Raw genomic sequence first — 18,207 nt, 5'->3', positions numbered from 1 at the left:
AGATGCATCATAGTATTATTAGTTTTATAATAATTATTATATTGTGCCCAATTTTTGTGGGCAAACTAATTACTGGGTGGCCAATATTGGGCAATGGGCAAGTTTGATTTACTGGGTGGGTAAAATAATTTACTGGGGGGAAATACCCACCCAGTTTCCTGTTATTTACCTTTTTGTTGCTACTTTGTATCATCTTCATTGCAAAATACAGCCATTTAGGAAATTTGCGGCCAAAAAGTTTCTATAATAGGCTTTTTAGGCTTCAATTTGTGTTTGACAACTCTTTGAGTAATTTAATCAAGAAGAAGCATCGATAATTCAATCAAAGTTAAGCTTTTCCTGATCTATAGGTGTTACACATTCAAAAACACTTTTTATGGTTCAGTGAATAAATTAAAATGAATGCTGCAGGTAATGTCTCAAAGGTCCCCCTTCATGTGAGATGGCTTCCAAGCATCCCTCATCTCTGCTGGTCAAGCTGGTTCCCCGCATGCTGCAGGATGAGTTTGTGATAGATGGACAGTAGATTGGGGTGACGCAAAGTGGTTTGAAGAAAATTGCGTTCAATGATAAACAACATCGGTGATCAACCAATTCAGAGCCCCCTGGATCGATTCTGCGCCCCCTCCAAGCGGTGAAAGACAAATTTCGCGCGCATTTCAACACAAATATCATTGAAAGACCATTATTTTTCAAGACCAAAATTCAACCTGATTATTATTTGTGCAATTTTTTGTGCGCTACGCGTATACGCGAGCAATTGTTTCAAGAATTGGGCGGGTGCCATATGCTGTATCCTTGCTCCTGGGCACCATAACCACTGTCACCCTGTATAGTCTTCAATTCAGCGGCTCCTGTGCTCTAAATCTAGATAGCTCTGTTACTTGCAGAATTCTGTAAAAAATGTAATAATTTAATATCAAACATCAATATACAGGAGGCTTCATTATGGTCTATTACGATTTCTAATATTACGCCCCACTTTATTATGAACTTCACTAAACTTTCCAAATTACCGAATAAATCATTACGTTTACAATGAACCGATTTCTTTTGCATATAAAGCTAATGAAAGTCGAGTCCCAGTTTCTCGTTACATTTTTTTTTCAAGATTGAGTAGGGACTTTTTCATTATTCATTATCACAGTAAATGCCGCATCTGAACTAGTCTGCTGTAGTAGACCATTTTAATTTATCATCCCTCTAATCATGGAAAATCCACCAATTACCTGTTCTAATCCAACAGCTAGCTATCCATGATTTCTCTGGGCAGGACAGTCACTGGGGAATGGGGATGTGTTGTGTTTTATGCATGGAATGGTATGAATTGTTTATCAAAAAGGGAATGCAGAGCAGTCTGCATCTGAACTAACATGTGACTAATGCAGACCTGTTAAATTACGATTGCGACGCGAACGATGTCAGGATGTCAGTTGAGTGCATTTATACCCCCCCCCATACATGTATATCCAAAAAGAAAATACTTGTAAGTATTTTCTTAAACTTAAAAGTTTATGTATTTCTGTCTTAGGTCCGAATCAAGTGAAAGTTTGGAAATACGCTTTTTTTTCGTGTACCATTGAGCCATTATAGGCCTATACCCAAAATGATGATGCTGAATTCCTGGGCTGAATTATGAAATACCCCTTTAAGTTACACTGGCGAATTTAAAGTTCGTTTTCCCACGCAATTCCTACTTACCCCGTACATATCATAGGTATAACATGCAATCCAGCAATAACATAGAATGCAGTCGCTGGAATGGTAGATACAGTAGCAGCATACACGGCATTGAGTAAAATGGGTGAGAGAAATACACCGATGTTTTCTACACTGTTTTGAAAGGCAAACATTACGCCTACAATGTGGGGAAAAAAAGAAATAGTAGGTATTATTGGTTACAAAGTCAAAGCCCGAATTGTTTTGGATGGATTTTAGTTTCATATTGTGATGTATACCCTGTATAATCCTGTATCATGAAATAGGGGAAGTTACCTTTATAATCATGCAATAGTTTGTTTATTATGACATCACTTCCTGAGGGGAATCCTGGGGTGTCATTCTTTCTTTACAGTCTCGGGGATTTTCCCCTTGACATAAATAGTCTTGATATATGATGTTTTCTTGCATTCATCTTAGAAAGGTAACTTCCCCTATTTCATGATACACAATTACACAGGGTACATCACAATATTCACTGTGTAAATAATGATCTCCTGTTTTACATTTCTTCTACCTGCAGTTTAAAGTTTAATACAGTATATACACTGTAAATCCCAAGCTGTAACACTTCTTAAACACGTCAGGCGTTTCGCCAAATTTTGATTATTATCTACATGTACTTTTTAGAAAAGGGTTTCATATCTTGAAACCTATTCTCCCACACACATCACAAATCCAAAATAACATCAACACCGTCCCTTTGATTTACAAGTTATGGCACTTTGAATTTGTATCTAAACACATACTAAACACTTATACCCCATCCTAAACACTTATATCCCATCCTAAACACAATGTTGTTAATTTTATTTTGGATTTGTGATGAGTAGAATGGGTTTCACAATATGAAACCTTGTAGATAATAATAAAAATTTGGCTAAACGCCTAACGTGTTTAAAAAGTGTTACAGCTAGTGAATTACAGTGTATACACACACAAAATATCCCCCCGGTCAGGACATAACATCACCACACAAATCCACTATTTTGGGCCTAACTCGCCCAATTTTAGGAAAATATTCCGATCCATCCAAACATTCACTTTGCTCCACCCCCTGAAAGTAAGTAGTAATCATACCTTGTTCGTGAGTGGTCACCAACTTAGACATGGTTGATCTCACCATTGGCGTGGCTAGTGTTCTTAGACATCCAACTGATGTAGCTGAAAGAACAGATGAAGTACCGTAGAGTTACGTCTACAAGCATATGCCTCTAGAATGAGTGATTTTTTTAACGAAAGAGACGAAACGCCGACACCCTCCACAAAAATAACAATAGATTGGTCTTATTAACTTACACCTATTTAGAATGAACACAATATATTTGACGGTTCAAAAAGTGAATGTTGTTTACTGAGTGGTATACACATTTATAAATGAGCTCAAACCATTAACCACCTTGCTCGTGAGTTAGAGCATACCTAACGTTATCAGGTTATGTTGTTGTTTTCAAATAATTTTCAAAGAGTATTTTAGTTCATTTATATTAGCCTTTATACAAAATGACAGGTTACCAATCTGGGTAATTACGCAGTAAAAAGTCTGCTTAATTAAACGGATATTTCCGGTAACGAAGTTGCCGAAACTGTTCCAGACAAATGTTTTAAAAACTATATCTAAAGTAAATATTAAATTACCTTAAGAATAAGTAGAATTTTTATTTTGTTACAGAAACGTTTGAAGGTTTCCATTCATCCAGGTACAATTAAATATTTAATTGGAATCATAAAATATTCAACTGGACTTACGAGGCTACGGTATCGCACCTTATCCTATGTGCATCTGCAGGCCGACTGTTGATCTGGCAGCAAGTGGTCACTGACCTGTGACAAGATGGGATGCCAGAGGTCGTTGATTTTGATTCAAACTTCTTATTAATGTTTTTGATTACAGAGTAATTCAATGTAAAAGACCGAATTAAAAAGACTAGTGTGCGTATGACGTCCTGTCAACCAGACTCAAAATGTTGTACTGCGCAGGTCAGCAACCAATCACGTCGCGCCTTTATCCTGACGGCAGACGCAAACTAGTCTTTTTGAATTCGGTCTTCAATTATAGGCCCCTTTAGCAACACCATCTCGTCACAGGTCAATGATCAATTGTCACCAGATCAACAGTCGGCCTGAAGATGCACCTACAATCAACGAAAAAAGTCTTGAAACGCTTGCGCTTAAATAACGGAAAACTGTCACCCCCTCTCCCCATCAGTCTTCAGCGGTTTCCCAATGTGTTCCAACATTGATTGATGGGGAGAGGGAAGGGTTAATCATTGTTGTAGATGTCATGCTTGTTCCCAGGCAAAATATACGTCATTTCCATGATCATATGAAATTCTGCACGGAATTTCGACAGAGTGTACCAAGCGTTCCAAGGACTTTTTTCGTAGATTGTCTCTGCCGAATGCAAAATATTTCATCTAAATTTCGTTTTTGGCTCATAACTCAAAAACGGAATGTCGTATGAGCTTCTCAATGCACACGATTTGAGAGTGGATTATATGCTTTGGAATCATAACAAAATTGTTGATAAAGAAATTGGTTTCTTTAGGAAGTGGTCACTGCAATCACCCCTATGCTAAAATACACACATTTGCAATTATAGCTCTAAACTGCTCTAAAATGTCGTTTTTGTCCCATAACTCAAAAAACAGAATGTTGTATGAGCTTCATATTTCACAGGATTTGGAAGTAGACCATGTACTTAGGAATCATAATACAATTGCTGATAAAGAAATTGGTTGGTTCAGGGAGTGGGCACTGAAACACCCCATACCCCAACTTACACGCATTTAATGAAATTTTTATGCTATATCTCAAAACCGAGAAATCGTTTCAAACACATATCTCGTAATTACGGCTCTAAGCTGCATGATTCCGAGTTGCCTAATTTATTTTTAAAATTAATATTAAAGTTCACCTTCATAGCACTTGTCAGATAGGTGAATGAACGTTAGAAAAAGAAAATTGAGTTTTAATTTAATACTAAAACCGCATGTACGTTACGATTTGTAATGAAGTAAATAATAAACTACGACTATCTTCAGTAGATAGCATTAACTTGTTTTTTGACATGATGTAACAACTATCTTCAGCAGATGTGTGCTTCACAAATTTGTGTATGTATAATGTGTGGGGTGTGTGCGTGCATGGTGTAGGGCGTGGGATGTATCTGGGGTAGGGCGGAGGGGGTTTGTAGGACTATTATAAGATCACATTTAAATCGGAAAGTATTTCATTTGGGAGCTTTTGGGAAAGAAATAAAGAAATGATAAAATCAAATAAAATCAAACATAGAGAAAGAAAGGAAGAAAAAAAAGACAGAAAAAATAAAGCCAAAATGTATACTTCATGTATTTATAATAAACAAAAAAATTTCACCAGGTTCACCGTCGCAAATAATAAATGAGACAGAAAAAGTGATACCGCCTGGGAATCGAACTCAGACCCTCAGGTTTATAAGACCTCTGCCTTAACCACTTCGCCACGGGAGCTTCGTGATTAAGACGCTTGTAATTTGAACCTATAAGCGGTCACTTCAACTTTTTTTCCACGTTCATGTTTTTATTTATTTAAAATGTCTTTCGTTCATTCTTTCATGATTGAAACTAAGTATTTTATTTAAAATGACTTTCGTTCATTCTGTCATTGATTCATTATTGATCTTTCTTTCCTTCTTTCTTTTCTTTCTTTCTTTCTTTCTTTCTTTCTTTCTTTTTTCTTTCTTTTTAATACGAAGAAAGAAAAAAGAAGCATAGAAATAATGAATTCATAATTTAGCAATGATTCACGCAATTAAAACACGAATAGTCAAATGGTGTAAAGTGTAAACCCATAATGGTAATCTGTAATGGTAAACTGCTGCATTAAACAACGTGCATACTGAGCAGTTTGCCCTGCATTGATATTAATATATACGTATAGATATCTATTTCAATTCAAAATGGTAAACTGCTAACAAATTTCATAAATGCGATCAATGTGTCATTACTTTTGTATTCAAACATTCTCAATTGGTATAGCCAATGTAAGCGAACATCACGCTTCATGAGATGCGGCCTAAAAACCATAAAAGGTCGATTTTGGACCATTTTGTCATTATGGTAAACTGATACACTTTGCCGTTTGCACTATACAGCTTTACACTTTCCCCGATACCTGACTACTATAAAAGACCAAAACTGGTTACTTCGATTGCGAAATGGCAGCGTGGCGCAACGGCTTAGTCCTTCGACTGGTAATCTTTTGACTATTGATTGATGCGAATGGTTCGAATCCCCGTGGTGGTCGATTTTTTTCTTTAAGTGTATTCAATTGTTGTTTTCTTTTTTCTTCTTTTTTCTCACCGCAAAAGCGTATTTTATTATAAATAATATCCAGAAATGAGTTGTTTCAAATTGTCACATCATAATCTTTCTGATTCGTTCGGATAAGCCTATACTCAGCAAACACAGATTTTACAGAAAACATTTACATGTTGGGTTATATTATAAAGGGTACAGAACGTTTTAATAAAATTCAAAAACATTTTGGAAAACATGCTGCAAAACATTGTAATATTTTTTAAAAACTATATTTGTAGTGTTTTTGAATTATGAGACAAAAACGGGATTTTAGTCATAATTACGAAATGTGTGTAATTTAGCATAGGAGGTGTTTTCAGTGACCATTCCCTAAATAATCCAACATCTTTATCAACAATTTTATTATGATTCAAAGAGATATTATATATTCCCAAATCGTGTGCAATATGAAGCTCATACAACATTTTGTTTTTAAGTTATGGGACAAAAATGACATTTTAGAGCAGTTTAGAGCCATAATTACAAAACGTGTGTTGTTTAGCATAGGGGATGGTTTCAGTGACCACTCCCTAAATAAACCAATTTCTTTATCAACAATTTTGTTATGATTCCAAAGCATATAATCCACTCTCAAATCGTGTGCAATATGAAGCTCATACGACAATCCGTTTTTGAGTTATGAGCCAAAAACGAAATTTAGATGAAATATTTTGCATTCGGTAGAGACAATCAACGAAAAAAGTCTTGAAACGCTTGCGCTTAAATAACGGAAAACTGTCACCCCTCTCCCCGTGCAATGTTGAGAAATACCAAAGTCTTCAGCGGTTTCCCAATGTGTTCCAACATTGATTGATGGGGAGAGGGAAGGGTTAATCATTGTTGTAGATGTCATGCTTGTTCCCAGGCAAAATATACGTCATTTCCATGATCATATGAAATTCTGCACGGAATTTCGACAGAGTGTACCAAGCGTTCCAAGGACTTTTTTCGTAGATTGTCTCTGCCGAATGCAAAATATTTCATCTAAATTTCGTTTTTGGCTCATAACTCAAAAACGGAATGTCGTATGAGCTTCTCAATGCACACGATTTGAGAGTGGATTATATGCTTTGGAATCATAACAAAATTGTTGATAAAGAAATTGGTTTCTTTAGGAAGTGGTCACTGCAATCACCCCTATGCTAAAATACACACATTTTGCAATTATAGCTCTAAACTGCTCTAAAATGTCGTTTTTGGAAAATAAAAAAAAAACAGAATGTTGTATGAGCTTCATATTTCACAGGATTTGGAAGTAGACCATGTACTTAGGAATCATAATACAATTGCTGATAAAGAAATTGGTTGGTTCAGGGAGTGGGCACTGAAACACCCCATACCCCAACTTACACGCATTTAATGAAATTTTTATGCTATATCTCAAAACCGAGAAATCGTTTCAAACACATATCTCGTAATTACGGCTCTAAGCTGCATGATTCCGAGTTGCCTAATTTATTTTTAAAATTAATATTAAAGTTCACCTTCATAGCACTTGTCAGATAGGTGAATGAACGTTAGAAAAAGAAAATTGAGTTTTAATTTAATACTAAAACCGCATGTACGTTACGATTTGTAATGAAGTAAATAATAAACTACGACTATCTTCAGTAGATAGCATTAACTTGTTTTTTGACATGATGTAACAACTATCTTCAGCAGATGTGTGCTTCACAAATTTGTGTATGTATAATGTGTGGGGTTTGTGCGTGCATGGTGTAGGGCGTGGGATGTATCTGGGGTAGGGCGGAGGGGGTTTGTAGGACTATTATAAGATCACATTTAAATCGGAAAGTATTTCATTTGGGAGCTTTTGGGAAAGAAATAAAGAAATGATAAAATCAAATAAAATCAAACATAGAGAAAGAAAGGAAGAAAAAAAGACAGAAAAAATAAAGCCAAAATGTATACTTCATGTATTTATAATAAACAAAAAAATTTCACCAGGTTCACCGTCGCAAATAATAAATGAGACAGAAAAAGTGATACCGCCTGGGAATCGAACTCAGACCCTCAGGTTTATAAGACCTCTGCCTTAACCACTTCGCCACGGGAGCTTCGTGATTAAGACGCTTGTAATTTGAACCTATAAGCGGTCACTTCAACTTTTTTTTCCACGTTCATGTTTTTATTTATTTAAAATGTCTTTCGTTCATTCTTTCATGATTGAAACTAAGTATTTTATTTAAAATGACTTTCGTTCATTCTGTCATTGATTCATTATTGATCTTTCTTTCCTTCTTTCTTTTCTTTCTTTCTTTCTTTCTTTCTTTCTTTCTTTTTCTTTCTTTTTAATACGAAGAAAGAAAAAGAAGCATAGAAATAATGAATTCATAATTTAGCAATGATTCACGCAATTAAAACACGAATAGTCAAATGGTGTAAAGTGTAAACCCATAATGGTAATCTGTAATGGTAAACTGCTGCATTAAACAACGTGCATACTGAGCAGTTTGCCCTGCATTGATATTAATATATACGTATAGATATCTATTTCAATTCAAAATGGTAAACTGCTAACAAATTTCATAAATGCGATCAATGTGTCATTACTTTTGTATTCAAACATTCTCAATTGGTATAGCCAATGTAAGCGAACATCACGCTTCATGAGATGCGGCCTAAAACCCATAAAAGGTCGATTTTGGACCATTTTGTCATTATGGTAAACTGATACACTTTGCCGTTTGCACTATACAGCTTTACACTTTCCCCGATACCTGACTACTATAAAAGACCAAAACTGGTTACTTCGATTGCGAAATGGCAGCGTGGCGCAACGGCTTAGTCCTTCGACTGGTAATCTTTTGACTATTGATTGATGCGAATGGTTCGAATCCCCGTGGTGGTCGATTTTTTTCTTTAAGTGTATTCAATTGTTGTTTTCTTTTTTTTTCTTTTTTTTTTCTCACCGCAAAAGCGTATTTTATTATAAATAATATCCAGAAATGAGTTGTTTCAAATTGTCACATCATAATCTTTCTGATTCGTTCGGATAAGCCTATACTCAGCAAACACAGATTTTACAGAAAACATTTACATGTTGGGTTATATTATAAAGGGTACAGAACGTTTTAATAAAATTCAAAAACATTTTGGAAAACATGCTGCAAAACATTGTAATATTTTTTAAAAACTATATTTGTAGTGTTTTTGAATTATGAGACAAAAACGGGATTTTAGTCATAATTACGAAATGTGTGTAATTTAGCATAGGAGGTGTTTTCAGTGACCATTCCCTAAATAATCCAACATCTTTATCAACAATTTTATTATGATTCAAAGAGATATTATATATTCCCAAATCGTGTGCAATATGAAGCTCATACAACATTTTGTTTTTAAGTTATGGGACAAAAATGACATTTTAGAGCAGTTTAGAGCCATAATTACAAAACGTGTGTTGTTTAGCATAGGGGATGGTTTCAGTGACCACTCCTAAATAAACCAATTTCTTTATCAACAATTTTGTTATGATTCCAAAGCATATAATCCACTCTCAAATCGTGTGCAATATGAAGCTCATACGACAATCCGTTTTTGAGTTATGAGCCAAAAACGAAATTTAGATGAAATATTTTGCATTCGGTAGAGACAATCAACGAAAAAGTCTTGAAACGCTTGCGCTTAAATAACGGAAAACTGTCACCCCTCTCCCCGTGCAATGTTGAGAAATACCAAAGTCTTCAGCGGTTTCCCAATGTGTTCCAACATTGATTGATGGGGAGAGGGGAAGGGTAAATCATTGTTGTAGATGTCATGCTTGTTCCCAGGAAAAATATACGTCATTTCCATGATCATATGAAATTCTGCACGGAATTTCGACAGAGTGTACCAAGCGTTCCAAGGACTTTTTTCGTAGATTGTCTCTGCCGAATGCAAAATATTTCATCTAAATTTCGTTTTTGGCTCATAACTCAAAAACGGAATGTCGTATGAGCTTCTCAATGCACACGATTTGAGAGTGGATTATATGCTTTGGAATCATAACAAAATTGTTGATAAAGAAATTGGTTTCTTTAGGAAGTGGTCACTGCAATCACCCCTATGCTAAAATACACACATTTTGCAATTATAGCTCTAAACTGCTCTAAAATGTCGTTTTTGTCCCATAACTCAAAAACAGAATGTTGTATGAGCTTCATATTTCACAGGATTTGGAAGTAGACCATGTACTTAGGAATCATAATACAATTGCTGATAAAGAAATTGGTTGGTTCAGGGAGTGGGCACTGAAACACCCCATACCCCAACTTACACGCATTTAATGAAATTTTTATGCTATATCTCAAAACCGAGAAATCGTTTCAAACACATATCTCGTAATTACGGCTCTAAGCTGCATGATTCCGAGTTGCCTAATTTATTTTTAAAATTAATATTAAAGTTCACCTTCATAGCACTTGTCAGATAGGTGAATGAACGTTAGAAAAAGAAAATTGAGTTTTAATTTAATACTAAAACCGCATGTACGTTACGATTTGTAATGAAGTAAATAATAAACTACGACTATCTTCAGTAGATAGCATTAACTTGTTTTTGACATGATGTAACAACTATCTTCAGCAGATGTGTGCTTCACAAATTTGTGTATGTATAATGTGTGGGGTGTGTGCGTGCATGGTGTAGGGCGTGGGATGTATCTGGGGTAGGGCGGAGGGGGTTTGTAGGACTATTATAAGATCACATTTAAATCGGAAAGTATTTCATTTGGGAGCTTTTGGGAAAGAAATAAAGAAATGATAAAATCAAATAAAATCAAACATAGAGAAAGAAAAGGAAGAAAAAAGACAGAAAAATAAAGCCAAAATGTATACTTCATGTATTTATAATAAACAAAAAAATTTCACCAGGTTCACCGTCGCAAATAATAAATGAGACAGAAAAAGTGATACCGCCTGGGAATCGAACTCAGACCCTCAGGTTTATAAGACCTCTGCCTTAACCACTTCGCCACGGGAGCTTCGTGATTAAGACGCTTGTAATTTGAACCTATAAGCGGTCACTTCAACTTTTTTTTCCACGTTCATGTTTTTATTTATTTAAAATGTCTTTCGTTCATTCTTTCATGATTGAAACTAAGTATTTTATTTAAAATGACTTTCGTTCATTCTGTCATTGATTCATTATTGATCTTTCTTTCCTTCTTTCTTTTCTTTCTTTCTTTCTTTCTTTCTTTCTTTCTTTCTTTCTTTCTTTTTCTTTCTTTTTTTCTTTCTTTTTAATACGAAGAAAGAAAAAAGAAGCATAGAAATAATGAATTCATAATTTAGCAATGATTCACGCAATTAAAACACGAATAGTCAAATGGTGTAAAGTGTAAACCCATAATGGTAATCTGTAATGGTAAACTGCTGCATTAAACAACGTGCATACTGAGCAGTTTGCCCTGCATTGATATTAATATATACGTATAGATATCTATTTCAATTCAAAATGGTAAACTGCTAACAAATTTCATAAATGCGATCAATGTGTCATTACTTTTGTATTCAAACATTCTCAATTGGTATAGCCAATGTAAGCGAACATCCCGCTTCATGAGATGCGGCCTAAAAACCATAAAAGGTCGATTTTGGACCATTTTGTCATTATGGTAAACTGATACACTTTGCCGTTTGCACTATACAGCTTTACACTTTCCCCGATACCTGACTACTATAAAAGACCAAAACTGGTTACTTCGATTGCGAAATGGCAGCGTGGCGCAACGGCTTAGTCCTTCGACTGGTAATCTTTTGACTATTGATTGATGCGAATGGTTCGAATCCCCGTGGTGGTCGATTTTTTTCTTTAAGTGTATTCAATTGTTGTTTTTTTTTTTTCTTTTTTTTTTTCTCACCGCAAAAGCGTATTTTATTATAAATAATATCCAGAAATGAGTTGTTTCAAATTGTCACATCATAATCTTTCTGATTCGTTCGGATAAGCCTATACTCAGCAAACACAGATTTTACAGAAAACATTTACATGTTGGGTTATATTATAAAGGGTACAGAACGTTTTAATAAAATTCAAAAACATTTTGGAAAACATGCTGCAAAACATTGTAATATTTTTAAAACTATATTTGTAGTGTTTTTGAATTATGAGACAAAAACGAGGTTTTAGTCATAATTACGAAATGTGTGTAATTTAGCATAGGAGGTGTTTTCAGTGACCATTCCCTAAATAATCCAACATCTTTATCAACAATTTTATTATGATTCAAAGGGATATTATATATTCCCAAATCGTGTGCAATATGAAGCTCATACAACATTTTGTTTTTAAGTTATGGGACAAAAATGACATTTTAGAGCAGTTTAGAGCCATAATTACAAAACGTGTGTTGTTTAGCATAGGGGATGGTTTCAGTGACCACTCCCTAAATAAACCAATTTCTTTATCAACAATTTTGTTATGATTCCAAAGCATATAATCCACTCTCAAATCGTGTGCAATATGAAGCTCATACGACAATCCGTTTTTGAGTTATGAGCCAAAAACGAAATTTAGATGAAATATTTTGCATTCGGTAGAGACAATCAACGAAAAAGTCTTGAAACGCTTGCGCTTAAATAACGGAAAACTGTCACCCCCTCTCCCCCGTGCAATGTTGAGAAATACCAAAGTCTTCAGCGGTTTCCCAATGTGTTCCAACATTGATTGATGGGGAGAGGGGAAGGGTTAATCATTGTTGTAGATGTCATGCTTGTTCCCAGGCAAAATATACGTCATTTCCATGATCATATGAAATTCTGCACGGAATTTCGACAGAGTGTACCAAGCGTTCCAAGGACTTTTTTCGTAGATTGTAGGATAAGGTGCGATTCTGTAGTCACTCAAAAACGCAGCAGAGTTTAATAGTTTTATGGTTCTAATTTAATATTGTTACGGAAAGTTAAGTATTTTACACAACAATTTTACAGAATAATTCCGGCAACTCTGTTTCGAGAAATTTGCGTAACTTAATCAAACATACCAATAAATATCGCTGATGTTGACGACACCAACCCGGTGGCTACCATGGAGATGATGGCGCTCATGCAAGATATTTGTAGAATCCAGTAGTCATTAAGACAGAATGAACAAACTTTGGCACCAAGTAGCATACCTAATATAAGTTTGGACATAAAAAGAAGATACACTATGTCAGTAGATTAAGGTATCAATCTTCAAATTACTAAAACAAGGTACATATGCATGCACATAACAATAATTGTTGCAAAAGAATGAGTAACATGATTAAACTGCGTGGTGTTATCAATTAAGAATACTCGGGGGAGGGGGCTTCATTTTGTATTGGGTAGGGGTGTGCGACTGCAATTCTGAAAACATAGGGGCCTACCCTAAAATGTATACCCAATTTGACGAAAAAGAGAACAAAAATATACCTCTACATGTTGATTATTTCTCTTCAAAACGGGGTTCAAAATTACCCAAAAGTTTCCCAATTTTAGACAAATTTTGCTATACTTTTGCTCAAAAACAATAAACGGAAATTTTGGATTTGGAGGGAAATTTTGCTTCCCTAAATTAAGAAATGCATTATATATTGAAATAAATATTGTTACTTTTGTGGATAAAATAGCCTTATATCTTCCAGGGAAATGGACATTTTTTTCTGTATGCCTATAGGCCTGCAGATGACGAATACGTACCTAACCCAGTTGTCAGAAAGCTGGTCGCTGTAATATACCCAACAAGAACCGATGACCAGCAAAATGGGAACGCAATAACGTAGAGAATCAGTATTGAGAAGAAACCTATAGTAGCTGTGTCTATCACAATAATTTGAAAATTCAACAGTAACAACTTCCATCGTCTGCCATCCGTAGTATCTTGAAACAAATTATGTGCGTCTTGAAAAACTTTGACTAAAAACTTCCGTGGTACTTTCTTTCGTTCAACAGTTTCAATTAAAAATGGCGGAACGATAACATACAAGAAAGCTATGACTAATATTCCAAGTGCAATCCAAACGGGAATTTCATATCCTAAAGCCTGAAGCATGTAGCCGTTGACAATTTGCATCACTCCACCTCCAGTAAAAAGTGTCACTTCGACGATGACGATACGCCAGGTCCGTTGGCTCGGAGTAGTTATATCAGCGATATAAGCAAAAGCACCGCATATAAGTAGCGCTACGCCGCCCGTACATCCTTGTAGGACTTCACCTATTAGTAACACCCATAGAGGTAGATGATAGTGTATAACTAACAAGAAAAACGCATTTTGAATGATAAATCCTAGCATTGGAATACCGAGAGCAAGTTTGCGTCCTAAACTGTCACTCAATGTTCCTAAAACTACAGTTGCTATAAGCGCGGGAAAGTAGCTACATATACTAAGATACATTAACCATAGTGATGCTTCAGCTTGAATTCGATCCTGAATATCCGTGACATTGGTTGAATTTATAAAGCATGTTTCATTTTGACCATCAAGATGGCTGCTGTAGTTGTAGTGGTCTTCTCCGATTCTCTCATGTAGAAACTGTGGTCTGAGAGCCAAAGAGATTCCGTAACTTACGGATTCTAAGAAGGTCACGGGTTCTATGGTAATTAGTCTCCTCACAGATCGGTAAGGATGAGGAATTGATGAGGATGCGTATGAGACTAGTGGTGTTGTTTCTTTGGATGACTCTGCATCATATCTCTGGTCTTTTTTCGCAACCATTCTTTAATCAATCAAGAGCAATCGGTCCCAATCTGTGGTTAAAATGGAATAAACAACATATGCATAATTGGGATCAACTTCCATCAGGGAGATAGTGAAGAAACTGTTTGCATGCATGCAGTGGATTATTAGGATCCTGAATCGATCCGAATGTATTTCCATATCGCGTCCGATAAACACTTCGGATTGAACGCGTCCGATGAACTCATCGGACGATTCATATTTGAACACCTCCTGAATGACCGTGTGTTCAAATTTAACAGATTTTGAACAGGGGTAAAGTGTATCCTTGCTCAAAATTCGAAACAATAAACATGCTTTCACACAAAAATGATTAGAATTCAGTAATTTCAGTCCGAACGCTATACCAACCATAATTTTAAAGCTGAAAGTGTAAGGAAGACAAATTTGCAACTTGTAATTAAATATACAGGGTGTCACAAATGTCGTATAGGGTGGAAAATTTTGGTTCAAAACGTACAGAATGTTCTACTCTTATTTACTGCCATAGAAACGTATATAGCCTACTATGTTAAAACATCGACGCGACAACACACACACACTAATGCTATAATGAATGTTTTGATTCCTCATCACATATCTTAAAAAAACAAAACACCTTTATCAAAGTAGGCTTAATTCTTCAAAAACTGTTCGGGACACTTTGCACACTTTGGATTGCTCATTTTTGAAAAAATCTGCCATGGTAGTAGGATATTCCTTGCATCATTTTCTTTCTGAAAATGTATACTTTTATGTATTTATCATCATTATTTTTAAGGGTCTGTGCAATAATTATGAGCCCACCCCCCAACCAAAAACATGCGTTACCCACCCCCCACCCGGGGTAAAATTTCCCCCGCCTCTCGGCCAGCCAAAAATTACTTCCCCACCCCCTCTCGGCCTGCCAAAATATCTTTGCGCCCCCTTTGCCTTTTTAGAGTGTTTTATTTAAAAGGCTTCCTAAGAATATGTGCCAAAAATCGCATGCCCCACCCTCTCGGCTTGCCAAAAATTGCTTCTCCCCTTGTCCCCCCCCCTTTTTTTTTTACCCTCCCACCAAGGCTCATAATATTGCACAGCCCCTATACAATACAAAATGTATGTCTAAAATGTCCCATTTTCCCACTGTCTGGCCCCGTTTAAGTTCAAACCCCGGGGTTCAAACCTTTTGCTCAAAAGATAATCGACTCACTGAAATAATTCAATTTCATCCTAAGCACACTGAGCACTGAACAATTTAACGACATTTTATTTACAAAAATGTTAACGCTGATCTAGCGAAAAACGAGAGCTTCGGAGTCTGGCTTATAAATGCGTGCAATCTTACTATAAATAGGGGAATGTTGTATCTATGTGAGTCCATCAAAGGCTCCGTCAGTTTCGATCCAAATGTCGCGAAATTCATACGGGAGATTGAGGAATATACCGAGACTCAAGTGAAGAAATTTGGTTGAAAACGGTCAAGAATTGGCTTCAAAATCAGTGAAAATGTGGTCCGTTGCTATCCTAGGTAAACAAAAAGGAGACAGTTGCTAAGCTAGCCATGCAGGTCGTACGGGCGTATCTAATGCCAAGCCGCTTGCGTAGCGCAGCGATACCGCGCGGGTAACGCAGCACTACGCCATTGCGCGCGTAAACGACGCAGAGTCACGTAATGAATGATAATCGGGTGAACGACCGTAAATACGGGAAAAAGATGTGTGTTAAAAAGTACAAACAACATGAAAAGGTAGGCCTACTATAAATAAAAAAGAACTTGAACAAAATGAGGACAAACAGGTACGAGTATGTGGGTTATATAATAGTTAGTCACAGTAAGAAACTGAAAACGGGAATAAAATAGGCTAAAGAAGGAAAGAAAGAAACTAATCAGGAAATGTAAGAAAAAAAAGCTATAATAAGATCAGATAATTTAAATAAAAAAGCTATTAAACTGAAGAAAGAATTAAATAAATAACATGCAAACGGGAAATCACAACCTAAGCCGCAAAAAAAAAAAAAAAAAAAAAGAAGCTAAAAGGGAAATGTAAGAAAGGACAGATTTAGAAAATAACGGGAACGGGATTGAATAAATAAAAAAACATGGTAACGGAAAATCACAAGCTTTAGCAGCAAAAATTTTAAAAATGGAACAAAATTGGCCCACGTATAGAAGAAACTAAAAAGAAAGAAAGAAGCTAAAATGGAAACGTAGGCTTAAAATGATTCTACTTGTTCAGTAATTCCTCCTGTTTTAGTGAACGCTCCCATTTACTCACCTAGCGGGGACCCGCGCGTAGCGCGGGTGTCCCGCTAGTCATATACAATTCGAAGCAAAGATTTCTCGAGGAAAATAGATGTCTTTCCTATCCTTCGTGTGCAGTGGAAATCATTATTATGAGTGTTTCGTAGCCGTAGGCCTATACAATTACAGTGTCAGTGATGCAGTACTATGCTACACTACTATATACTAGGACTAGGTAAGCTTAAAAATTAAAATAACTTCATGATTGTGTACTTACATGACTTACTCCGCTATTAATGAATAGATGTTCGGTGTGCCATTAAACATGCGGTAAATTACATTGTCGTGTAAGCATGATAAGGGACACTACGTAGGCATATATTAATGATAAATTGATAATACGATTTTTTATCGCAGTGTGTCCTTGCTTCCCTTCCGCATTGTGGATTTGTTTTGTTTACATGCATTGACCTGTATTTGACCTGTACATCGCCCTCTTGAATTATTGTTCTTTTTTTTATTCCAAAACATTTAGGTGGCGCTAACACATTTTTTTTATAAAGTTTTCTGTAATGTTTTTTTCCCACATGTATCCGTAATTATACTAGTAATCAGGTGATGTCTGCCACGACAACCTGAGTTGAGGTCACCCAAAGGCCCATTTTTCCGAACCGTGCTCTGTCACCCAAACACACCTTATTTTTCCATTCGATCTGGCAAAACCCAAAGACCGCCCTTCTTTCTTTCAAATTGAACAGCAATTTAAGCCTACGTATTTTGAAGAAAAAAAGAAAACCACTCAATATGTTAGAGGTTTCCGTGTGCCGACTGCCACCTGGTTCAATGGCCCTTGTTCCATTCCGAATGCCACAAAAATGAGACAAATAGTTTGACCTATGGACCTATTTTTGTTTTGTTTGTTCATTTTACCTGATTAGGCCTACCTGAAGTCTGTGTTTTGTATGATTCTTTTCTTTTTTACTCATTTCCTTTACTTTTAGGCCTATGTATTTTGCATTCATAATGAAAGGTTCAGCCTGGCCTTGACCCTATCGACAGCTTCACCCCCCATAAAATACCATAATTTGAACATTGCATTGTTCTTGAGGTTTTAGGCCCGATTACATTACCGAATCTTACTATAAATAGGGGAATGTTGTATGTATGTATCTATCTATGTATCTATGTATCGTGTATAAAGGCTCCGTCAGTTTCGATCCAAATGTCGCCAAATTCATACGGGACATTGAACCATATACC

At 35.9% G+C, this 18,207-nt stretch overlaps 1 protein-coding gene across 1 annotated transcript; it reads right to left on the bottom strand.

Annotated features, from left to right (window-relative positions):
- Window positions 1–266: 266 nt before the first annotated feature.
- Window positions 267–17,382, bottom strand: LOC140166392 (proton-coupled folate transporter-like). The gene is made up of 6 exons (XM_072189844.1): window positions 17,225–17,382; window positions 13,703–14,752; window positions 13,024–13,155; window positions 2,800–2,883; window positions 1,702–1,858; window positions 267–894 (listed from the first exon to the last, which is right to left on the bottom strand). The coding sequence occupies exons 2-6, from the start codon at window positions 14,718–14,720 to the stop codon at window positions 840–842; spliced, it is 1,446 nt and encodes a 481-aa protein (XP_072045945.1). The 5' UTR covers window positions 14,721–14,752; window positions 17,225–17,382; the 3' UTR covers window positions 267–839.
- Window positions 17,383–18,207: the final 825 nt, after the last annotated feature.

Source organism: Amphiura filiformis, chromosome 12 (assembly GCF_039555335.1).
Source record: "Amphiura filiformis chromosome 12, Afil_fr2py, whole genome shotgun sequence".
In the NCBI taxonomy this organism is placed as follows: domain Eukaryota; kingdom Metazoa; phylum Echinodermata; class Ophiuroidea; order Amphilepidida; family Amphiuridae; genus Amphiura; species Amphiura filiformis.
The sequence above is the reverse complement of the archived record's forward strand: the minus strand, read 5'-3'. Positions and strand labels throughout refer to the sequence as shown.